The 25793-nt window shown below is 35.8% G+C and overlaps 1 protein-coding gene across 3 annotated transcripts; it reads left to right on the top strand.

Moving 5' to 3' along the window:
• Nucleotides 1-25013, top strand: FEM1C (fem-1 homolog C). 3 transcript variants are annotated; one of them, XM_033110428.1, is made up of 4 exons: nt 1-275; nt 817-948; nt 1130-1811; nt 20391-25013. In XM_033110428.1, exons 3-4 carry the CDS (start codon nt 1268-1270, stop codon nt 21698-21700), a joined length of 1854 nt encoding a protein of 617 aa, XP_032966319.1. In that variant the 5' UTR covers nt 1-275; nt 817-948; nt 1130-1267; the 3' UTR covers nt 21701-25013. The 3 variants fall into 3 exon arrangements, with proteins under 3 accessions (XP_032966319.1, XP_032966318.1, XP_032966320.1); XM_033110427.1 differs by lacking the exon at nt 817-948; XM_033110429.1 differs by lacking the exons at nt 1-275; nt 817-948 and adding an exon at nt 321-473.
• The last annotated feature ends 780 nt before the right edge of the window (nt 25014-25793 follow it).

The following is a 25793-nucleotide window of genomic DNA, read 5'->3' as shown; positions in this document are numbered from 1 at the left end:
CCCCGGCCCGCAGCCCATTACACCCTCCGCCGCGGCAGCCGCTGCAGCAGCTGCATCCCGCGCAGACTTGGGAGGGCGGGAGGCCCTCTGGCGTGGCGGGGCGGAGCGAGCGGCGCGGCCGGACTCATTCCTGTGGGGCGCGGGGCATGGAGGAGCTGTGCGACCGCAGGCGGAGCAGGGCGGCCCGGGCGGCGGCGAGGACAACGGTTTCAGTTTGAAGGGGCGGCCCGAGCCCGAGCGGCCAGCGGCGGCTGGAAGGACTAGCCCACGGGCAGGTAGTAGCGGCGGAGGCCTGCCCGAGCCGGGGCCGCGGCCTGAGGCGCCCGCGGGGAGGCCTGGGCGGGAAGGGGAAGGAGGGCGCCCCCGGCCGCTGAAGGTGGCAGCAGGCTGGAGGCCACAGGCTCGTCGGCCCGGCCCGAGGGGGTCGTGTTCGTTGGAGAACCTTGGGGAGGCGCTGCCCCTATCTGGAAAAGGTAGAGGTGAAGGTTAAGTGGGGTGGCGGGGTCGGGGGGCTGTGGTTTGGGAACCCTGCGGGTCCCCTGGAGGCGGGGGTATAAAAATGGGGCGGGTAAAGTTAGCTAGAAGGCATCCGGATTTCCTGAGAGCCTCGAGTAGTTTTAAAGGAGAGAGAAGCTTTGGGGTGAGGGTTTTGGCGTTAGCTGGCCGTGGTTTGTTGTGTCCGACCTTTTTGTTCCTCCTCGAAACCCATCCTGGCCACAACGAGGCCTTCCATCCTCGCGCCCTTGTCCCCTCTCCTCCGCAGATGTGAGAAAGAAACATTTCTGAATCCGCGTCTCGTGCCTGTTTCGCTTGTAGTCTCCCTGGGCGTGTGCAAAGCAAAACTAGAACAAAGCTTGGCTGGTTAGGAGGCGAGAAAACCGGTTGCCTGTAGTGTTTAAATTTACCGTAGAAGAGAAGAGACCGCCTCCTACCAAAACATTTGGGAGTGTGGGTACCTTTTTGTGTCTCCTTATTCACCTTTTTTGGGGGTGGGGGTGGAGTAGTACCTAAAGTATGGCTTTTTCCTCCTTCCCACAGGAATAGCAATTACGAAAAACCTAAATAGTGTTTTTGCCTTTACCTATGGAAAATTCATTTCAAAATTGCTACTTTTTTTTCCTTTCTCTAGTTTGGTGCTCTGGTTGTCAGATGTTGGAAGGCAATAGGACAGAACGTACTCTCCTGTAACTCTGGTCTGTGTCGATAGAGTTAAGCTGGAGCTTTGCTTTTAAGGATAAATAAAGCACAGGCTCTCAACTGGACATAAATGGATCTAAAGACAGCAGTATTTAACGCAGCTCGAGATGGCAAACTCCGGCTTCTCACCAAGTTGTTGGCAAGCAAATCCAAAGAGGAGATTTCCTCCTTGATCTCTGAAAAAACAAACGGGGCCACGCCACTCTTGATGGCGGCCAGGTATGGGCACCTTGACATGGTGGAATTCCTCCTAGAGCAGTGCAGTGCCTCCATAGAAGTTGGGGGCTCCGTCAATTTTGATGGCGAAACCATTGAGGGGGCACCCCCTTTGTGGGCCGCTTCTGCAGCAGGACATCTGAAGGTGGTTCAGTCTTTGTTAAATCACGGAGCATCTGTCAACAATACGACTTTAACCAATTCAACTCCTCTTCGAGCTGCCTGTTTTGATGGCCATTTGGAAATCGTGAAGTACCTTGTAGAACATAAAGCTGATTTGGAAGTGTCAAACCGACACGGGCATACCTGCTTGATGATTTCATGTTACAAAGGACACAAAGAGATTGCTCAGTATTTACTTGAAAAGGGGGCAGATGTTAATAGAAAAAGTGTTAAAGGTGAGTTCTGCTTCATTTTTATTTTTTAATTACCACTTATTTTCAGGAAGTTTGATACATAATTGTAATTAGTGGTGTTGAGCACGCCAAAACCTGTTTTGAGTAGGGATACCTTCCAGTATAACATTGTTGATTGTTTCTCTGATAATTGATAATACATTGAACAAGTGTGATAAAAAGACTTCCATCACTATGTTAAGCAGAATTTTCTGTCTCTTATTTGGAGTGACTTCCAATTGCTGGGAAATGGGTTCCCCAGAGTTACAGAGCATGTTAGTGGCAGTTCATCTGAGCCCTTGGACTTGTATTTAATCTTCTTGAGAATATACGTTAATGTAGTATATTTTTCTTAGCTTTAATTTTTTTTTTTTAAGAACACTATTGGAGTAGAAACTACTGTATTTAGTGAGTCATTTTTTAAATTTGTCTTAGGTAGGTATTATATTTGTTATTCTGTCAAGGAAGGCTAGGCCAAATTGACCTGGAAGGATTAGTATCAATGGAAAAGGAGGAAAATCTGTTCCTTTACTCCCTAATTATTGTGTGGCCAGTAGAAAATCTTTTTATATAGAACATGTATTAAATATAGCAAGAAAGAAAACAGATTTTTTTTAACTGCTAACAATACTGAGAGCAAAATAAGGACTAGGTTAAACAGTTGTGCATTTGTTGGCTAGCAACAGTGTAAACAACCTTTGTCCAGAAGAAGAGCTCAGGTTTACAATTGTGTATAATTTTCAACGGTTGTAATAAAGCAGCAAATGATAGATCAGAATTTTTTAAAACTCTTAAAAACTGTTTTGATAGTATAAAATTTGATACTTGAAAACCTATTTTTGTTAAACATATTTATACAGCAGCAAAATAATTCACTGTCTGAAAAACCTTAAAATTTAAAAGTAACATACATGGTAAAAAAAATTCAAACAATACAGATTGGTTTACAATGAAAAATAAGTCTTATCGCCCCTGGTTTCTAGACCACCAACCCACTGGCAACCACTATTTACAGCAGTTTTTTTGTGTCCTAGAGATAGTCTGTGAAAATACAAGTATACTGTCTGCATCAGTCTCTCTTCCCCTTCCACTGTTAGCTGATACTTACTGTTTTTTGTTTTAAACCTTAATTTATCTTGGCTGTCATTCAACTCCAACATACATAGCTACCTTATTCTGTTTCATGGCTACACAGTATTTTGTATGAATGCATATTATTTATCTAGTCCCTATTAATGGACAGTTCGATCACATCCAATGTAAACAGTGATGCTGTGAATATTCTTGAATATGCTGCTGTCAATATTCTTGAACAAAAGTGTATCTGTGCACACTTGTGTGAGAATAACTTATAAATACCTATAAGAGGAATTGCTGAGTCAAAGTAAATGTGCGTTTATTGTTGTGATAGTGTCTGATTGCCTTTTAGAGACGCTAAACCACACAATTATGGGGCACTATATAGTTGCTGGATATATTTACTAATGTTAGTAAGATCCTTTTTAAAAAATTTTGTTATAAAAATGAAACAGGATCATTGTGATGGAAAAATTTCTTTCCAGAGGAATATAAAAATTTCATGAAATCCAAACACTTAGAGATAATCCTTTCAAAAATATTTCTAAATTTTGCACATAGGTATATGTATGCAATTTTTTAAATATGCCCTTCTATATCTTATTTTTAGCTTAATAAGTGTTATATTTAATGTTATTAATTATGGCTCGTCAATTTCAATAGTTGCATACTTTTCTACTAATGGAGTTTTGTATTGCTTCTGGCTTTTCAGTATGACAAAATATGTTTCTGTAAACATTCTTATAAATGTTTTCAGTTGTTCCAGATTATCTTTGAGATAGGTTGTTTAGTCAAAGGACACCATGACTTTTTAAAAAACAATCGTCATTCTTTTAAATAATGCTTATTTTAAGAGAACAAATTACTGCTTAAGCATGTTAATATAACCATGTTAATATTGGGAATACTTTGAAATCATAACTAGAAGAGAAAAGGTTAAAAGGTATGGTTGCTTGTTTAAGCTTATTGCATTTTTTGTTTCTTTGTTTTGGGCTTTTTATTTATCAGCCTAAAAGATGTACAGATTGTTGGTAAACTCATATGTTTAAGTAAAATTGGGGTATGTTTTGAATTCTTATGTCATTGGACAGATGAGTACTGGTACTATTTCCCTTTTGTTTTTCAAAGCTGTTTTATATACTCCGGGAGATACAATATATGAGAGAACTATACTATAAACAGCTCATTATTTTGTGAGCGTTTTTCCCTAATAAACTATGAACAGTATTTAACTTGATAACCTTTGCTATTTAAGGAGAATATTCCTTTTTTATTGTATGGTATACCTTGTATGAGAATGTGTATATGCTTCCTCTTTTGGTCAATGATCTGCTAATTCTAGAGTCATTTTTTTCCCCCAGTTTCACTATCTAAAATTCATGTCTTTGAAAAAATATACATGACATGTGAAAACAATTTTATACCAAAAATTGTTTTCAGATAGCCTCAATTTTATAGACATACATACATACACATACACATATTTGTATTTTATATATACATAGGGTACGAAAAAATGTATACACATTTTAAAAGGAAAAAACTATACTAAAATTGTAATACTCAGTATATACAGGTAACAAAAGATGCATACAGTTAAACGTTTGACTTTTGCAATTACAAGAGGTGCTCAAAGTGGTTACCATCAGCATAATTTTAATAGTCTTTTCCTTAAAATGTATATAGGTTTTTTGGGAACCCTCTATATATGTATATATTTGTGTACATATATGCATATATGTATATATATATGTACTACACACAAAGTGATATATATTATATATCTATTATATATTCACTTCCCCTTTTTTGTATTACATACAATTATTGTATATTATATATGTAGATATTTAGTATATATCACTTTGTGTGCAGTATTTTTACCTTTTCATGGTGCCTTTAAATTTTGACAGTGATTCTTAATGATTGTTGGGGCAGATTAAAGTACATTGCATCCTCCCCTACTTTCATACTGGCTTTGATAATCACTCTCATTGACTCTTCAGATGTTTTTTTTAATGGTTTAAGGGGTAATAAAGCAGGAACCAATTGAAACTGAGGCAGGAACACTGGAGAAGCTTCAGACAGAGCATCAAAAAGGATTTTTCCCCACATTTTACCCCCATCCAGAAAGTGGAAAAGACTGATGAAGACTAGGAATAAAATGGACTAATTTCTTCAGGAATTTTATATGTCAGCTTTTGGAAATGGTTTTGAAGAAAGAAAATGCCAATGGATTATGCTTGGTCTGCTTAAATATAAAATGTATGTGAGGTCTACATTCCATTACTTTTTAACAAACAGTTGGCATTTGAATATATTATTTAACCTTTTTCTATTACTTTGTAACAAGCTGTTAGCCTTTCGCACATGTTTTAATCTAAGGTGGAATTCATTCATTAGTTGAGAGAGCATTTACTGAGTCCCTCAGTCTGTTAGACTTAGGATATACAAAGATGAGTAAGACAAGATATCCTGTCCTTGATTCCCTGCCCTTGAACTCATGGTTTGATCAGAGAGACAGGTTCATAAGCAGATAGTTAAGCCACAGTATAGTAATGATAACAAAAGTGCTTTCTTCTATTTGATATTTGGAAATATTTTATCCCCCAGCCAGCTCATTACCTGAGGGGATAGTGGATTCCTTCTTTTACCATGACATTCAAAAAGGGGAGAAAACCTTTGAGATATTTAGAAATACTTCTCCAGTTTAATACAGTTGATTTTTGAGACAGGAGAGTTGGTTGCTATTTAAAACTATAGACCCCAAATCAGAAGTGATTAGACAAGCCAGTCTTAGAGCTGTCATTGATCTCAGCTCTTTATGGTCATAGCCATCTTTGGTTTTCTTTGGTTCTCTTTTATTGTTATTTAAACTCTGAATAGGACTTTGCAGATTTATGGTAAAGTTACTTAAGCCCTTCACTTCCACTTTTTTTTTGGTAAAATTCATAAAAAACAGATGCTTTTTTTAATATTGTAAAAATAAGTAAAAAGGAGGCAATCAACCAGACTTGACATGGCTTCTTTATATCCTGATTTATAAGACTTCTGTTCAGTTAGTCTTCAGATGGTTCTCCAGGTTAGTTGTTCTATAATTTAGTTATAATTTTGATGTGGTCTTGAGAGGAGGCGAGCGTAGCTTTTACCTACTCCGCCATGTTTACCAGAACTCCAATTCTGCTTTTTTACCCAAATTCAACTGGGAACTAACCAGCTGAAAGTGATTGAGTACTACAGACCAGTGGAATAGCTCTCGGGGTTGGGATTGGGAAGGCTGGTCCTAGAGGACACACTATCCTCATGCATGGTCAATCGTTAAGTAAGTTGGTAATAAGATAATTACTGCGCATTTTCTGTAGGCTAGGCATTGTGTTGGATATTGTGGAGACTATGAGAAGATTACAGGACATCATATTTGTTAATTGCTAAAGGAATGGTATAAATCTATGCTGTAGGATTTTAGAAGAAAGGCTTCATGGAAAAGGAACTGGGCCTTGAAAGGATTGTTGGAGTTAAGATCTGCAGATAGGATTTGATAACAGTTTTTAAGGCTTAGGAAATACATAAAGAAAGGCACATTGAGAAATATGCTTGGAGGGTCCAGGAATTGGAAGGTAGGTATATTTGGACCAAAGGGCACCCAGGGCTAGATTATAAAGGACATTGATGTCTAGGTAAAAGAGTTTGATTTTATTCTTTATGCATCGGTGAACGAGTGAAAGAGAAATAAATGGCTTTTTGTTGTTTGTTTGTTTGTTTTAAGAGAAACCCATTGACCTACATTCTAATTCTACCACATTGTGAGCTCTTTGAGGCTAGCTAGACACCTGGTGTTTGTATCTATGCATTAGATAAGAGTATCTGGCCCACAGTGGGTATTTGGTAAATGGGATTGTTGAATGAATTTCTTGGATTTAAGGGAGGAAAGATTATAAACTCCTTGATTGCAAGGACTATTTCTGTAGTCCTTTCAGTATGGAAATACGTACATGCAGACTTGACAATAATTGTGAAAAGTAAGTGGTACAGGTATGGAACTCTGTAGGGGGTCAGAAAAGGGAGAAATCCATGTAGGCTTATGATAAGTATAGCTAGCTTTGTAAGAGTTTGAAAGAAAGCTAGTTCAGGCAGTTTATTTGCCTTTTTATTATGGAAAATTTGTAACTTATACATAGCAAGAGAGAATATGTTGAACCACTATGTACTTACTACCTTGCTTCAATTATTAAGCACATTTGCTAAAGTTTTAAAAAACAAAGTTTCTTTCCTTTGTTTTCTGCAGTAGTTTAAAGCAAACCCCAGGCATTACATTATTTCTTTCTCATAGTATAGGCATTTTAGGGTATAAATGTATTTCAGTTGAGAAAATGTTTAGAAAAATTACATATATTACTGTAAATACAAAGGAATTTCAAATAAGAAAATCTACCGTATAAATTAAGAACTGTTGGTATTAAGATAATGGACAACTATAATGACTATTGTCATATAGATATTTCAGTGTACTTCAGAACTGAGTATCGGAAGATGAATTTCTATTTTCCTTCTTGACTTTGAGAATCCTTCTCAGCTGTTGGTTAACTCAACACACCTATTTAGAAGAGTAAAAGAGTAAATTTTTGTTCTACTCCATAACATATCTCTATTTATTTTCATGTAATAATGTTTAAATAACTTACTAGTTGAAGTCATTAACATTTTGACCCCAGGTCATCAAATTGCTCCTGCAAGTTGTTCCATGTTCATTCTTTACCCCCTTGTATTCTCTGACACACTTCCCTGTATTCTCGGGGAGACTTGGTATCCTAGTTGGAGAAGCTCAGCTATAGATGATGTGTAAATTGAGTTCAGTAGGGAAATGCTGTGTTCCTGTTTCCCTGGAGATTGGATTTTGAAATATGAATCCTCACAGAATTGAATTGAAGTTGGTAAAAATGAATAGATCTTTACCACCACTGTTATTTGAAGAGTTATAGGCAGAGATTAAGTTTTACTTAATGATCTGGGGGTACATGTGGTTCTCTCACTGAGTTCACCTGTATCAGTTCCCTTTGGTCCAAGTATACCTACTTTCCTAGATTGATTAATTAAATGTGTTAGTTTAAAACAAAATTCAGGAAGCCCTTGGCATTCTAGAAATTTATGCTATTGAGACAGGAATGTATGTGATGGAAGATAGAGGTGGACATAGTGTGGAGAGGCCCTAGTGAAGAAGTCACATGGATGCATATCTAACTAAAACATCTCTTTCTCTTTTTTCTCTCCCTTTGGGAAGAGCTGCAGTTGGATAGAGTCTGAACTAGAGTGGCCAGAAAAGGAATTTTAATGAAGTCTGACTTGTAATGTTGTTTTCATCAACTTACATTGTGTAATTTTCATCAAATCACACTGCTATTAGTTCTTTTAAGTCTGATTCCTTAGCTCTTGGGTGCTCTTAGTCTTGAAAATTCTACTTAATGTCAAGACCCATTTCAAGGCAATTTTTATCCCTCAAGTCATAAGAATGTATCTTGTAGGTGCAGATATTTTTTGACATTTAACTTTGTCATGAGCTCAAGGATCTATATTGTTAAATTTCCGTATGCTCCTAGCTCAGTGCCTTATGCAAAGAATTAATGAAGGGAGCGCACATGGTAATCTTGGCACAGTTTGTCTTTGATTCTATTTTGATACTTTTTTCCGAACTCCTGTCCTTGAGTATCTCTAGTGTTAGAATATACATGGGGGAAGGGAAACATTTTGAGCAGAGGAACCTTTTAGTGCTCCTTTGATGTCCTAAAGGGTTTCTCTCCACCCTGTCTCAACCTTCTCCCTTAACACAAGCCACTTAGTTATTCTGGGAATTAAATACTTGGAATCAGCATTGTTATGCAGTTAAACTGCACTCCCTTTCCCCATCTTTACAAGTGGATCTCTTATGGACTCAGCTTAGTCGCAGCCATAAAGTTGAAAAAGAATGGATGCCAGGCAGAGTAGGCTAAAGAGGAGATGAGAATTGTTTTTGTGCATTTTCAGACAAATCTGTTAACAATAAAAGACCCTTTAATTGCTGCTTCTATCAGTCAAAACTTACACTTTTATCAAAAACATGAGTACTTTGATTTTAAAACAGCTTTGAAACATAATTCACATACCATTCACTAATTAAAAATGTACAAATCAGTGGTTTTTAGTATGTTCACAGAATTGTGCAACCATCACTACAATCACGTTTTCATCCCCACCTCTACTCCTGAAAAAAACTTCATATCCATTAATAGTCACTCTCATTCCCCTTCCTCCCTCATCCCCAAATGGACTAGTTTTAGGCAACCACTAATCTTTCTTGTCTATAAATTTGCCTGTCCTGGACATTTCATATAAATCAAATCATAATAATGTGGTCTTTTCTGATTCGCTTCTTTCACTTAGCATAATGTTGTCAAGAATCATTCATTTTGTAGCATGTCAGTACTTTATTGCTGAATAATCCATTGTATAGATACACCACATTTATTCATTCATAAGTTGATGGGCATTTGCATTGTTTCTACTTTTTGGCTATTAGGAGTAATGCTGCTCTGAATATTTGTATAGAAGTTATTTTGTGGATGTATGTTTTCATTTCTTTCAGGTGTATACATAGGGGTGGAATTGCTGGGTGACGTGGTAACTCTTTGTTTAACCTTTTGAGGAACTGCCAAACTTTTCCAAAGCAGCTGCCTGCTATCAAAAGATTACAGGTCTCTTTAAAATTACAGCAACTAAGATTGGCACTTCAGCTAGGCTTTCATAAGGAATACTACCATGCCTTAATTCATGAACACGTCCCATAATTTCCTTTGCTTACTAGCCATCACAGAAGCATCCCAATTAATATGGTTACTTTTTGTTCTTCCAAATTTTCTTAGCACTATTTCTGTTAAGTTATATAGCTAAAAATAATGTATTTGGATCATACTATTTTAACTTTCTGCAGCAGTACTTTAACTGAATTAATAGTGTACCATTATCTTGATTTTTAAGAAATGCCCATTTAACAGACATGTCTTTTGAGAAATCATAAAAATTTTCCATTATAAATTCAATTTCAGAAATTTTATTTCTCCAAATGAACTTGTTATTAATCAGGCATTGAGGATTATACAATACAATACTTACCTTTTTTCTTTAGCTAAAGGTAAATTCATTTAATTCTATTGTTCAGTAGTCTTAATTTTAATAATAAGATGCCTGGTAATATTTATTTTTGAACTGCGTGTTCAGATTTCATTGTCTTGAGGATACAAAAATGAGACATGAAGTAGAGATACAAAATTTTTGGAAGTACAGTCATTATATTATGGAAACATTTTTAAGGGGCATGTAAACCAGGAAAAATGCATGAGTTGAATTTTCAAAAGTGCTTGGTATGTATTATTATGCATCAAAAGTTTAAGTCAATGAAATTACCTAGCAAAAATTGAATATAATTTTGTCTTCAGCATATAACTTAGCATAGACTAGTCACAGAATATAGTATGAGGTGTGATCAAAATATATGCTGAATGTTTACATAAAAAAATTTGTTACAGTAAAAGACACATTGCCATTAATCCCCCTCGCTTGAACACACTTATCCCATCGTTCTTGCCACTTTCTGAGGCAGTTCTGGAAGTCCTCTTCCTGAGTGTCTTTAGTCATGCTGTCATGGCTACCTCGATGTCCTGAATCAATTAAAAACATTTACCTTTCATGGTCATTTTGACTTTGGGGAAGAGCCAGAAGTCGCATGGTGCCAGATCTGGTGTATCAAGTGGATGAGGACATGCCGTAATGGTTTTATTTGACAGAAATTGCTGTACCAGAAGCACTGTGTGACATGGAGCCTTTGCGTTGTCATCGTAAAACTATGGTGAATGCTGCTGCTGAGTTCCATCCAATGGAAAGAGGGATTTTCAGTATGGGAAGTAGTGCATCAAACCCGTAGTAACCGTGTGTGTGACAAGTTTCCACTTGTTCGGTGCAGTCAGTTGGGTGGAACTATGGTTGAGAGAAGGTGTGTTTTGAATTGTGCCATAAATCATCCTCCATCTTGACAATGCTCCGTGTCACACGTCGCTTCTGGTACAGCAATTTCTGTCAAATAAAAACATTACGGTGTGTCCTCACCCACCTTATTCACTGGATCTTGCACCATGCGACTTCTGGCTCTTCCCCAAAGTCAAAATGACCATGAAAGGTAAGCATTTTGAATCGATTCAGGACATCGAGGCAGCCATGACAGTGCAACTAAAGTCATTTGCAAAAGAGGACTTCCAGAACTGCTTCAGAAAGTGGCAAGAATGGTGGGATAAGTGTGTTCGGAGTAAGGGGAGTGTTTGGAGGGGTATTAATGGCAATGTGTTTTTTACTGTAATAAATTTTTGTTATTTGAACATTTACTGTATTGTTTGATCAGACCTCGTAACTTGATTTTTAAATTCAGGTTGTTATATTTTTTCACATGTACTTGCATTTAATACAGCATATCTAACACTCTTAAATGAAACAGAATTTACAGGCATATCTTGTTTTATTGTGCTTTGCTTTATTGCTGTTTGCAGATACTGCAGATTTTTACAAATTGTTTGTGGCAACCCTGTATTGAGCAAGTCTGTTGGTGCTATTTTTCCAATAGCATTTGATCACTTTGTGTTTCTGTGTCACATTTTGGTAGTTCTCTCAATATTTTAAACTTTTTCATTATTATATTTGTTCTGGTGATTTGTGACCAGTGATCTTTGTTGTTACTGTTACAATTGTTCCGGGTACCATGAACAGTGACCATACGCCCAGGAACTTAATAGATAAATGTTCTGTGTGATCCGACCACTCCACTGATTTGCCCCCCATCTCTCTTCCTCTACTTATACTTCCCTATTCCCTGACACAATAGTATCGAAATTAGGCCAATTAATACCCTATAATGGCTTCTAGGTGTTCAAGTGAAAGGAAGAGTCACATATTAAATCAAAAGCTAGAAATGATTAAGCTTAGTGAGGAATGCATGTTGAAAGCCAAGATAAGCTGAAAGCTAGGCCTCTTTGTACCGGTTAGCCAAGCTGTGAGTGCAAATAAAAAGTTCTTGAAGGAAATTAAAAGTTCTACCTCAGTAAACACACAAATGATAAGAAAATGAAACAGCTTTATTGCTGATACGGAGAAAGTTGTAGTGGTCTGGATAGAAAATCAAACCAGCTATAACATTCCTTTAAGCCAAAGCCTAATGCAGACCAAGGCCTTAACACTCTTCAGTTCTATGACGGCTGAGAGAGGTGAGGAAGCTGCAGAAGAAAAGCTTGAAGCTAGCAGAGGTTGCTACATGACGTTTAAAGAAAGAAGCCATCTCCATAACCTCAAACTGCAAGATGAGGCAGCAAGTGCAGCTTCTAAGCTGCAGCAAGTTATCCAGAAGATCTAGCTCAGATAATTAAAGAAGGTCGCAACATTAAACATTAGATTTTCAATGTAGATGAAACAGCCTTGTACTGGAAGAAGATGCCATCTAGGACTTTCATAGCTAGAGAGAAGTCAGTGCCTGTTGTCTTATTTTAAGAAGTTACCACAGCCATCCCAGCCTTCAGCAGTTACCACCCTAATCAGTCAGCAGCCATCAACACTGAGGCAAGACCTTCGCCAGCAAAAAGATTATGACTCCTCAAAGGCCCAGATGGTGATTAGCATTTTTTAGCAAGAAAGTATTTTTTAATTAAGGTATGTACATTGTTTTTATAGGCATAATGTTATTGTACATTTAATAGTGTAGTGTAGTATAAACATAACTTTAATATGTACTGGAGGTCAAAAAATTCATGTGACTTGTTTTATTGCCATACTCATTTTATTTGCAGGGTCTAGAACTGAACCCACAATATCTCCAAGATATACCTGTATACAGTAAATATAACAGGCAGGTGGTTATTTTAAAAAGTACTTATATATCTAGAAAGACTAATCCAGAAACTGAAACATAAATAGACATGTCATAAAAGAAAATAAAGTTTGTGAACAGACATGGAAAAATATTCTGCATAACTAGGTATAAAGGTAATATAAATTAAAATTCAAAGATTAATTCCAGTGGTAGGAAGAATACTCTAAAAGTGGAACTTTTAAGAGATTTTATAATTCCTTTTGAAGTGAATTAAAGATGTGTGTTAAGCTATCACATTTGTGATTCTATTAAGGTATGCATTAATATTTTTGTCATTTGTTTATTGAAGTATGATGTATGTACAATAATGTCCATCCTTTTTAGTATGCAGTTCTGTACATTTTGACAGTCATACTGTAATTAAACTACCACTACAATAAAGATAGAACAGACAGTTCCTTCATGTCCCTTTGTAGTCAGCCCCTCTCCTACCACCTATGCCCTGGCAATCACTAATCTGTTATCTGTCCTGATAGTTTTTTAGTCACCAGTTCTAATAGTGAAAATTCTGAAGCCATGCGATGTCTATTAACAGGAAATTATGTAAATTATGACGTGCTTCCTTACTTGAGCTTTCACCATAAAGACCTAAGAATGACCATGTGGTAACATGACAAAAGGACAAGATGGAGGTGAGAAGCAGGCAACAGTTGTATATGTACTGATTACAACTTTATCAAAACATACTATGTAAAAGAGACGTGGAGACATTACACAAATTATAGTTACTTTCAAATTAGGCTTTTTTTTTTTTCAATCCTCTGTTTTCTAAATTTTTAAGTAATGCTATAATTCGGAAACTTTTTATAGGGCTTCCAGGGCATGAAAGTTGTTGATTATATACTTCTTAGAGTATTACCAAGATCCCCTCAATTAAGATTCTTCCTTCTAAGGTTTTACTTTTTAAAGTCACTTGTCCTCAAGCTAAGTTTGAACCATTTTTTTGTGATACCAAGTATTAAAAATGTAAGAATCTACCTCAGTTTTAACAGTGTGCTAACTGCTATCTGGGATATAAAGGAAATACAGGATGCACGAGTACTTTAGGAATAGACAGTTTAGGGAAGAAAACCTATTTCTGAAGCAGTAACATTATACTATTGTAAGGTATTACATAATACTGTAATAGTAGATGTAATATGAGTACCTACCAGGATGAGTGATACCTTTATTCACCATCATTCTCAAAATGACAAATTAATAAGACATAATGAAGGAGGCCTCTATGAACAGCTTAAATTCTGATGAAATTGAAAGACAAGAAGTTACAAAGGTAAAGAAGAGTATATTACAGGAAAATTAAGAGCAGAGGCTTGGAGATGGAAGTGAGCACACCTTTCTGGTGCCAGGAGAGATACTTAGGATGGAGTGATGTGAAACAAGCAGGGTGTCTATCTTAGTGTGGCACGTATTGTAATGTCGTTTGGATTAGATTAGGTGTTGGCAAACTATGTCCCAGGTGTCAAATCCTGTCTACCCTCTGTTTTTGGACTGCCTGAGAGCTAAGAAATGGTTTTTATATTTTTTAATGGCTGAAAAATCAAATGATGAATAATATTTCATGATGTGAAAATTAGAGGAAAGTCACATTTCAGTGTTCATAAGTAACGTTTTATTGGAAAACAGCCATGTCCATTAATTTGACATATAGTAGTCCCCCCTTATCCGCAGTTTCACTCTTCATGGTTTCAGTTAACCCAAGGCCAACCACAGTCTGAATATATTAAATGGAAAATTATAGAATAAACAATTCATAAGTTTGAAATTGCACACCGTTCTAAGTAGTGAGATGAAATCTCTCGCTGTCCTGCCTGGGACGCGAGTCATTCCTTTGTCCAGCATATCCATGCAGTATACACTACCCCTCCGATAATCACTTATCAGGCCTCTTGGTAATCAGATTGGCTGTTGCAGTATCACAGTGCTTGTGTTTGAGTGACCCTTATTTTACTTAATAATGGCCCCCAAAGCACAGGACTGATTTATACTCTGGTCGGTATGTACATATGTTAGGAAAGAACAGTGTACGCATATGTAGGATTTGGTCCTGTCTTTGGTTTCAGGCATCCACTCAGGGTCTTAGAACAGTCCACCCTGTGGATAAGGGGGGACTACTGTATTGTCTATGGATACTTTTTTGCTATATGGCAGAGTTGAGTGGTTACAACAGAGACCTTATGGTCTGCAAAGCCTAAAACACTACCTCGCCTTTTATGGGAAAGTTTGCCAACTCCTGGACTAGATTCACAGTGCAGCATTCACATTGGAGATGATAAGAAATGAAGCTGGAGAGGTAGGGTAGGGAAATAATTCGGTCTTTAAAATTCATTTCCCATAGTGTATCTTCTGATGAGTATTCCCACTAACCAAGACTAAGCTTTATTTCACATACCATGCCTTCTACAACTATAGATTTCTTCCTCATTGCCCACCCACCCGCATATAGATGGTGCTTTGAGAATCAGTGCTGTGGAAATTTGAAAGCCATCTTAAAGATTTTCAGCTATTTCCTTAGGAAGCCTGAAAGCTGTGGAGTTGGAAAGTAGTATGATTGGTGGAAGTTGTATTATAAGGTTTGGCTTATATTGGGTATAACATTTATGGGAGTCTAGTATGACTAGCATTTAAAATGTGACCAGTACTCAGAAATGAGCAGTACTCTGAAACGGTGATTGGGAAACATGGTTTTATGTTTTACTACTAATATCTCTGTCTTCTATTTTTACAAGTTTATCTTCTCTACTTTGCATAGTTATTAATATAAGATTATAAAGCTAGTAAAACTTAGAAAAATAAATGCTGTGCTAGCAGCATACTGATATCTTTTTCTTTGTCATTAATTTCTGCTTTATGTTATTTGCTTCTATATTCTCTGATTTTAGTTTATAGTTTTTCTCCTGTAACTTCTTGAGATGGAAATTTAGCTATGTTTTTAAAAACCTTTCTTCTTTTCTAATGTACATTTAAGTACAGTTGTAGCCATACCCCATGAGATTTGTTATTTAGTGTTTTCATTATTATGCAGTTAAAAATATTTTCTGTTTTCCATTGGTATTTCTTCTTTGGTCCATGGGTTATTTAGAAGTATATTTTAAAATTTGAAATATATGGAGATTTTTCTGGTTATTTCTTTCGTTGTTTTTGATATCTAGCATTGTGAACTTAAAACATACTTAGTGATTTCAACCCTTTGACATTTGTGTGAGACTCACTTTAGGGCCCAGAATATGGTCAATATTTGTATACACTCCATGTATCTTTGGAAAAAAATGGTATTTTACGTATTGAGTCAAGTGTTCATTTATATATGTCAGTTAAATCAAGTTTGTTAATTGTGTTCAAATCTTCTATATCCTTATTGATTTGGGTCTTCCATACTGAGAAAGGTGTGTTTAAATGTACTGTGATTGTGGATTTGTCTGATTTTCCTTGTAGTTCTGTTGATTTTTGCTTTATGTAATTCAAATCTATATTTTTACATGAAAACAAATTTAGAATTGTATCTTTATGTTGTTTTGAATTTTATATCATTATAAAATATTTTGCCTTATCTCTAATGCATTTTACTTTAAAGTCTACTTAGTCTGATATTTTAATGTCAGACACCTTTCTTATGGTTAGTTTTTACATAAGGCATATGTTTTATTCCCATCTTTTCACTTCATCCTTTTTCCTTATATTTAACGTGTGTCTCTTGTAAGTACCATGTAGTTGAATTTTCTGTGTTTGTATTTTGTCTGACAGTTTCTGTCTTTTAATGGGAACATTTAGTTTGCTTGCATTTAATGTGATCACTGATATATTTGGATTTTAATCTTCTATTTACTCTTTGGTTTTTATTTGTCCTGTTTTGTATTCTTTGCCTCTCCTTTTTTGTTTTTGGGTTATTTTTCATTATTTCATTTTTTCTCTGTATTAGAAAATACGTAGTGATTATATACATACTCTATGTTGGTGGTTACCCTAGATAGTACAACTTTGACTTATCAAATTCTAACATAAATTTCTAATTTTATCTCTTTCCAGGCAATGTAGAAATCTTAGAATACTTTAACTCCAATTACCCTACTTTTATGCTATTGCTGTCAAGCATTTTACTTTTATAGTGTTTCAAGCCCTACAAGACATTATTTTTAAAGTCAATATTTATTTAGAACTCCCACAAAATTACCCTTTTTGTTGATATTTATGCCCACATTTCCAGGCTTCCATGTAGCTCATCTTTTTGCCTAAAGAACACCCTATAGTATTTAATTTAGGTCTGCTCTGCTGGTAATAAACATTTTAGTTTTTTCTTGTTTTTCTTTCTCACCTGAAATGGTCCTTTCTTTCACATCTATTCTTGATATGGGTATACAATTCTAAGTTGGTAGTTGTTTTCCTTTATTGCTTTTAAGATATTCTGTTGTTTCCTGGCTTTTGTTTTTCCTTTAGAAAACTTTTCTAAAAGAGTCTGTTACTCTTTTGCAGGTCATTTCCACCTATTCTCTGAAAGATTCTTCTCTTTGTCTTTAGTTTTCAGCAGTTTTGCTGTAGTGTGTGTCAAAGTGATTTTTAAAAAAATAATTTATCCTTGGTATTTTGTAAAACATTAAATTTATAGTTTAATCTTTGATCAACTTCAGAAAATTCTCAGACTTTATCTTTGTAAGTATTGCTTTAGGTCAATTTTCTTCCTCTAGAATTCTAGTTTTAAGTTATGAAGACTTCTGGCAACATTCCTTCTGTCTCTTTCAGTCTCCTGCTTTTCCATCCTTTCACCTCCATGCTTCTTTCTGTGTATTTTCATCTAATTTTCTAGTTCACTAGTTCTCTATTTAGCTATGTGTAGTCTGCTTTTAAAGCTACCCACTGAGTTTTTCAGTTCTAGAATGTCAATTTGGTTCTTTTTTGTAATTTCCAGTTTTCTGTCTAATTCTCGAAATTGTTTCTTAATCTGTCTGAATATGCTAAGTATAGTAATTAATTTAAGGTCTGTGTCTGATAACTGAATTATTTGGATCTTCTGTTGGGATTTTCTGTCAGCTCTTATTTCTGTTAGTTTTTGTGTTGTGATTCCTTGTTTTCTGTCCACTATTTTTGATTGGATACCAAACATTACATATGAAGAATATAAAAAATAATTTGAGCCCTGCCTGGTATGACAGTATCTTCCTCTAAGTAGTATTTATATTTGCTTCTGGCTTTTGATATGTGTACAAGCAATCCTGGATTCCTTCATATTGAGATAATTTTAAATGTAGACCTTCAGAGCTATAACTTAAAGTTTAGGGAGATTGCAAAGTTCCCTTCTTAGTGGTTCCCTTCCCTTTGTCAGAAGCTCTGCTGAGATTTTCATCTGCCTCTTCCAGAATTGGTAGAGGCCATTGGGGGAAGCTTCCCCAAAATCTGGACTATATTTCTCTAGTTTTCTTTCTTCTCGTGGATGTTAATCCCCTTGCTAGCGCTTACAGAATGCCAAACAGATTTTTAAATGTACATTTTTCAGCTTTTCTAGTTCTTAGTGTGGGAGGGTGATCGTATTACGTCTGCCATTACTAGATGTGAAAGTCTTCCTTATTCTTTTTTTAAACCACCATTGTTTTTAAAATATGGTGTATTCAAAATATATATTCTATGTTTTTCCAATACAGTAATTCAGTTAATTAAAAAAAACTGGCTTTTGCTCCATTTTTATCCTTGATTTTGTTACTGTGACTAGATAAGAATGCCATCTAAGCCTTCTCTTTATATTTCTCTTATATTGTCTATTTTTCAGAGAAAAATGAGATTAGGGATTCTTAATTCAAAAAAGATTTTTAAATATACTTAGTAGTAGTCATGTTTAATTGAAATTATTTTGAGCAAATGAACATCAGTATTCTGAAGTTCTGGGCTCTCGTAGAGCTTGGATACCATACACATTGCTAAAACATTCTATCAGACACCATTCCATTGGTCAGAATCAATATCCAGATAATTATTTAGTCCCTTTAGATGCCAGAGAAGACTAAACAGGATAAACTTGTGGAAAGATTAAAGTCCTAATATATTATAATATTTACATTTTTGGAATTTTAGTTATAGATTTGTTATGTGAAGTATTCGGGTTTAAACTACTTTCTAGTACACATGCTGCGTCAGGGGTCCCAAGGTCACCCCCATGTTTGGAGGTGACTCAGCATGTAATTGTACTCATAGCTACGATTTATTACAGTGATGTGATAATGACGCGCAGCTGGGTCCTACCGGGAAGGGCACGGGGGATCTAGAGGAATCTATGTGCAGGCTTTCGTATGCTGTCCTTCTCATGAGGTCACACAGAGCACTGTCTTCCCCTAGCAACATAATGCACGTGTGCAGTGTTTCTGCCCAGGGAAACCCATTAGAGACTCAGGGCCCAAGATTTTTATTGGGTGCTGGTCACGTAAGCACCCTTTCCCAAGCACATATCTAAAATTCTAAAATCCCAGAAGGAAATCAGGTGTTCAGTATAAACTGCATTGTTTGTACAAACAGTGAGCTACCCTTATCATTTAGGAAAAATTCTGTATCTTGGAACTGATTACCTGCCAAGTTCCCGGATGCTGGCTAAGGGCTGTCCTGTGAGCAGGTCTGTCTCAGCCAGCTACGTGAACTCTGCTGCACACATGCCTAAAATGACTCACTGTTCAAATTTTCTGTCAACACTGTATGTGAAGATCAAAAGTCTGCATGGTAATTTTTGTTTTGGTAATTAGTAAATGTTTATCACTAAACTATGGTAGCTAAAATACTTGGGTGGTTATAATGTCTTAATATGTTCCACAGGTTTTTACTAATGTACCAGTTGTCAGTTGTTGTCAGTTTTAATCCATGTGTGGGAAGAACAGGACAGTGTTAGAACATTTAGTACATCTAAAAAGATTGTTTAAAAAGTTAAATTACAATGGGAAATAATCAATTATGAAAACAGACTTCATATGTCTCCTTTTAAATTTCATATGGAACCACCCACATATTTTTCAGATTTCAGTAGACTTGTTTTTGTTATGGGAGCTTTTTGAAGAAAGTAATTTGTTACCAAGATTTTGGACTAAAACAGTTGGAAATTTACGTGGCAATCAGAAATATTGGAAAAAATAATTTCTGACTACTATTAGAATCAAATTGGAGAATCTTAGATATTGTAGACCAGATTTCTCCTTTCTAAATGTAGACGCTGACCCAGAAAGTTAAGTGACTGTCAGCAAAACTGTGAATAGCTGGTTAATTTCATTTCATCAGTTTTTAGTTATAGAATATGCACTTGAAGACATTATTAAAAATACCAAGAGGCCATGGATTACTTTGGAATTTCATCTGGTGACTTTGGATATCTTTTCCTGCCTAGTTTGGCTATTTCATTTATTCAACAAATTTAACAAGTAATTCTTTAACCCTAGTTTTAGGTGCTGGGGAGGGTTTTTTCTTATTTGTGATCAAATTAAAGTATGTCTCATTAAGGGTGGCTTGAAGCTACCTGCTTTTCTTTAGGTTCTAAAGTATGTACATGTGTTACATTGTATCCTGGTCCCTCAAAATATGTTCTCCTTTTTCCTCTCCTTAAGGTAATACTGCATTGCATGATTGCGCAGAATCTGGAAGTTTGGACATCATGAAGATGCTTCTTATGTATTGTGCCAAGATGGAAAAGGATGGTTATGGAATGACTCCCCTTCTCTCAGCAAGTGTGACCGGTCACACAAATATTGTGGATTTTCTGACTCACCATGCACAGACCAGCAAGACTGAGCGGATCAATGCTTTAGAGCTTTTGGGAGCTACGTTTGTAGACAAAAAAAGAGATCTACTTGGGGCTTTGAAATACTGGAAAAAGGCAATGAACATGAGATACAGTGATAGGACTAATATAATTAGCAAACCAGTGCCTCAGACACTGATAATGGCTTATGATTATGCCAAGGAGGTAAACAGTTCAGAAGAGCTGGAAGGCCTTATTGCTGATCCTGATGAGATGAGAATGCAGGCTCTATTAATTAGAGAACGCATTCTTGGTCCTTCTCATCCTGATACCTCTTATTATATTAGATATAGAGGTGCTGTCTATGCAGACTCTGGAAATTTCAAACGATGCATCAACCTATGGAAGTATGCTTTGGATATGCAGCAGAACAATTTGGACCCTTTAAGCCCAATGACCGCCAGCAGCTTATTATCTTTTGCAGAACTGTTCTCTTTTATGTTACAGGATAGGGCTAAAGGCCTGCTGGGCACCACTGTTACATTTGATGATCTTATGGGCATACTGTGCAAAAGTGTCCTTGAAATAGAGCGAGCTATCAAACAAACTCAGTGTCCAGCTGACCCATTACAGTTAAATAAGGCTCTTTCCATCATTTTGCACTTAATTTGCTTGTTAGAAAAAGTTCCTTGTACTCTAGAACAAGACCATTTCAAAAAGCAGACTATATACAGGTTTCTTAAGCTGCATCCAAGGGGAAAGAATAACTTCAGCCCCCTTCACCTGGCTGTGGACAAGAACACCACGTGTGTCGGGCGGTACCCGGTTTGCAAGTTTCCATCTCTGCCAGTCACTGCGGTTCTGATCGAGTGTGGCGCTGACGTGAACGTCAGGGACTCCGACGACAACAGCCCCCTGCACGTTGCTGCTCTCAACAACCACCCCGATCTCATGAACCTTCTCATTAAATCAGGTGCACATTTTGATGCCACAAACTTGCACAAACAAACTGCTAGTGACTTGTTGGACGAGAAGGAAATCGCTAAAAATCTGATCCAGCCCATAAATCATACCACACTGCAGTGTCTTGCTGCTCGTGTCATAGTGAATCATAGGATATATTATAAAGGGCATATCCCAGAAAAGCTAGAGACCTTTGTTTCACTTCATAGATGATAATTGGACTGTACTTTAGCACTGTTAAAGCACGAGTTGTTAACAGTTGTTTCATAAATGAGCACTGTTGTGATAACACCAGCATTCATTTAGCTTGATATCATCGTGCTCTCATTGGCTAAAGCATTATAAGCATCAGATTTACAGGATTGGTTTCCCAGTATTTAATATAAATATACCATATAATATATTGTTTGTGAATTATTGAGAAATGTAATGTCATATTCAGATTTCTAAAATTGTCTGCCAAAGGCTTATCCATTCTAGTTTCGTTTGCCGTTTGGTGTTTGGGAGAGTTAACCATTTTTCAGTGGTGTGTATACTTTTCTGGTTTGTGAATTTTATACAGTTGAAGGTCTTTTTTTCCTGCTTCCTTCTCTTTTCCAAGCTTCTCCCCTGTTTCTACTGTTTTTCGGAACCATTTCTACTTATTTTTTTTTTTTCCCTTATGGACCTAGGGTGTACAAACTTTATGGACTTGTTACCATTTGCAGTTACCATAAGTGCTTTATCTTCTCTATGCACAGGCTTAAACTTGACTGTTGTATGTTAGCATATTTTCTATGCAGCAGTTGGTCAACTTCAACTCAAAACACTGTTAAGTTTGTTACAAGGTTCATTTGATGAAAGTACTCTTGTAGCATGACAATTTTTAGAACGACTGGTTAGCTACTTGAGCTCAAGCTTTTTTGTTTGTTTCTTTCCTTCACTTCTCTCATCCACTGAAATTATTGTGTGCTAAATTTGGGAAACAAATCTATTCTAACTCATTAACCCAGTTGAAATTTAGGTCTGTCATCTTAATATATCATGCAGTAAAAGGAAGAATCTTTATAAAATGACCCACCTTCCATGCTGTGCCAGCATTGTCCTGCTTGTGCTGATGATGTCATTAGGTGTAGAGAATTCGCTTAAATTTAACCTAAAGTTTATCACACAGCTTAATGAGTCACATTGAAATATTCCATAATTGAACTGCAAATCACTTTTAGTTACAAAAAGAGCTAAAGCATGTCAGTGGCATGATGCTTGCCAAGCCAGATCTAGGCATCTAGGATAATTAAGGTATTTTAGTATGCAGTTTGCTGCCATAGTATCAGAGGTCAGTAACGGTGTTCTTTCTTTCTTCAAGCTTAAGTATACCTTTAAAGATAACTTGCATGAATTACTTTGGTCTCAATTATTTGTCACCATAGTTAAACACAAGAGGTTGCAGTGCTTCCTGTTCTCTTACTGAAAATTAGCTTTTCTTTCTTTCTTTTTTTTTCTTTGATTTTTTTTTTTTTTAATAGTTTTGCTAATGCCACAGAAAGGGCTCTTTTAACTGAAGAAAAGATAAGTGAAAAGTACTAAAAAAGATTCAGGTAATTATCATTCAGCACTTTACTGTTACTCAGAATAAAATTTATGATGGCATATTTGCCCTGCAAATGTCTTAATGAAATTGTTCTGAATAAAAACTCCATATTGGTTTGAGAAAAATTCAGTTTACCTGTGAGTTTAATGAGCTGGATCACTTGGATTTTTGTGTTCACATTTTATTCTGAGGGTTGATGTAATGGTATTTAAGGAGTCATCATTGCGAACAGTCACATTAGGTTTATTTCATCATTATTCAGTAAAAAACTTGTATTGAAGCGTAGTAACTAAAACAGCGTTAGACTTACTTTCTGGTTAAATAATTGAGGTGTAATTTTTAAAAAGATATCCTTATTTTTTACTAGGTTGTAAATTTAATTTCACCATTGAAAAAGGTCTGGATATAAAATGGTTGTTCTCCAACCTTTTGATGAAGAGATTTTAATACTTTATTTACCATGGGCAAATTTTATGACATATTTGAACTGCCATATAATAAGAGAAATTGTGCTTTAGACAAATATTCTAGAAATATCAGACATCAGTATTTTGGAATCATTGACTAACTTTGTGATATAAGAGTTATATATGCATGAGCTGCTTTTCTTTTTTAAAAAAAGGAAAGCTTTGCAAGTAGAGTAAATCTATATTAGTTGATCTCAATTTTGGGGTAAAAGAGCAATTTTAAGGGGTTTAATATTTTCCCCTCTTTTCTTGGGAGGAGTGGGAAGGCTCACATGCTTTTATAGTAAGGCACATCTCACAGTGTTTGACAGGTAAACTTGAATTGTGCAACTGTAGTATAAAATAAGGATTTCTTTACGTAGTGTTTTTCCACCACTAAATATAGATAACTTAGAACTGTCCTTCAGTCTTGATAACTGAAATGCCTTCTTTTCCTTAGGATACAATTCTCCTGTTTGCCGTCTCCCCAAATGCCATTAGGAGCGCTTGAAAAATCAGTTAGTTTAATATCTAAAAATTGTCCATGATTTTATTTTTGAGGAGGTTGGTTAACAAACATGACCTCAGACACCACTTAGGCCTGTGTCAGAAAGTATTCTCAAAATTGTGAGACTGAATTTAAAAATAAAACAAAACAAAACAAAACAAAAACCTGTTATTTTTTTAACCACAGATGAGTAATTTAATAATGAGCTATATGTACTCATTTGAGTCAAACTAAACTAGACACTAGCAAGGTGATGTTGGCTGGAGTTAATGTATAAGTTTTGAGTACATTTCTATAAAAATGCCCTTTTATGGCCTGCTAAATTTTAGATGTTCCACTATTGATCATTTCTATAAAAGAAATGATCATTTTACTGAGATAAGATACCAGTCTACCTTATAACGACAAGTGGAGTATAGATTTAAAAAAGTAATTTTCTTATCCATACATCTGACAGGCATATCAGCCCAAGTCAGCAAAAGATAATTTGGTGCCCAGTATGATTTTGAAGTTAAGTAACTGCTCACTGGTAAAGTAACTACCTTAATGTATAATATTTTAGAGACGCCCATCTACTGTGACTTGGGAAAATTGTTAGGTTATATTTGAAAAGGTAGCTCTGTAATATCATATTGCCCAACAGAAACCTTAGGTTGACTTTTACAGGTATATTAATCCTTATAATTAATTTTCTCAGAATTGTGGGAGCTGGATGAGGTAATAACCATATTCTTGTGCACTGTAACAGCAACATTATTGCTTGGAACTTGAACCATTTTAGAGTTAGATACTAAGGAAACTATAATTAGTTGGTCATCATCTTTTCTTTTTTTGCCCTTACATATCACTAAATAACTAGTTTCTCTCCCTTTTGTCAGTTCCCATTATGTATTTTTCAAAAGAAGTACTGTATTCAGGTGCCAGCCAATAAATTGTCACACAGTGGAAAATGATATGCCACAACATTCATTGTAAGGTTTAATAAAGTTAAATTTGCACCAAGTACAAGTGTATTCTTATGAACTTAATACTTGATTGATGTTATAATGCTTTTGATAGTGGTCTCCTGCTTCAAGAAACACCTACTGATTTATGGTCAGTTAGAACTTAAGAGATAGCATTTATTATTAATACTTCTATGTAAAAAACAAAGATGATTTATGTACAGTTTATTCTAAATTTTTTTCCAGTAAAGACTAGAGAAATTCAAGATGGGAAGACTTGTCAAATGTGTGGGAGAGGGGTTGCTTTTAATTCTTGTTTTTTTTGACTGGTTTGATAGTAAGCTTCAGAAGTATGTCATAAATATGTTACTATGAAGGTAAGTTTTACAAATTTATTTCCATCCCTTTTATATCGTAAAAATCTAGTACTGCTTGTCTTTTCCTTGTATGTAAGTTTCCTAATACAAAAGGCTTTAATAGATCCAGAAAATTTACTGACCATAATGGCTAAGCTCCAAGAGTAGATTGAAATACCCAGTTGAGTAGGCTTTTCCCTTTCGAATCATTACCCTGTCATATTTCTAACAAGTATAGGCTTTGTCATCCTTTTGACAGGACCCTGTTGAACTAGTGTTCTTTACCCTTGGTTCTATGGTTGTCCCTGAATACCGCCACCAATATTTAAAAGGAAATTTAAATTTATAAGGATAAGAATGTATTTTTGAGGATTTGAATCAAAGGAAAAGCCTTATTATGTCCTCAAGGTATTCTATTTCTTCAAGATTTTTTTTAATTTCACTCCCCACCCCCACCCCTGCCAAGCTCTACTATCATTGTT

The sequence above is a fragment of the Rhinolophus ferrumequinum genome, chromosome 7, assembly GCF_004115265.2.
Source record: "Rhinolophus ferrumequinum isolate MPI-CBG mRhiFer1 chromosome 7, mRhiFer1_v1.p, whole genome shotgun sequence".
Classification (NCBI taxonomy): Eukaryota; Metazoa; Chordata; class Mammalia; order Chiroptera; family Rhinolophidae; genus Rhinolophus; species Rhinolophus ferrumequinum.
Note: the sequence above shows the minus strand (reverse complement) of the source record. Positions and strands in the feature narration are given on the sequence as shown.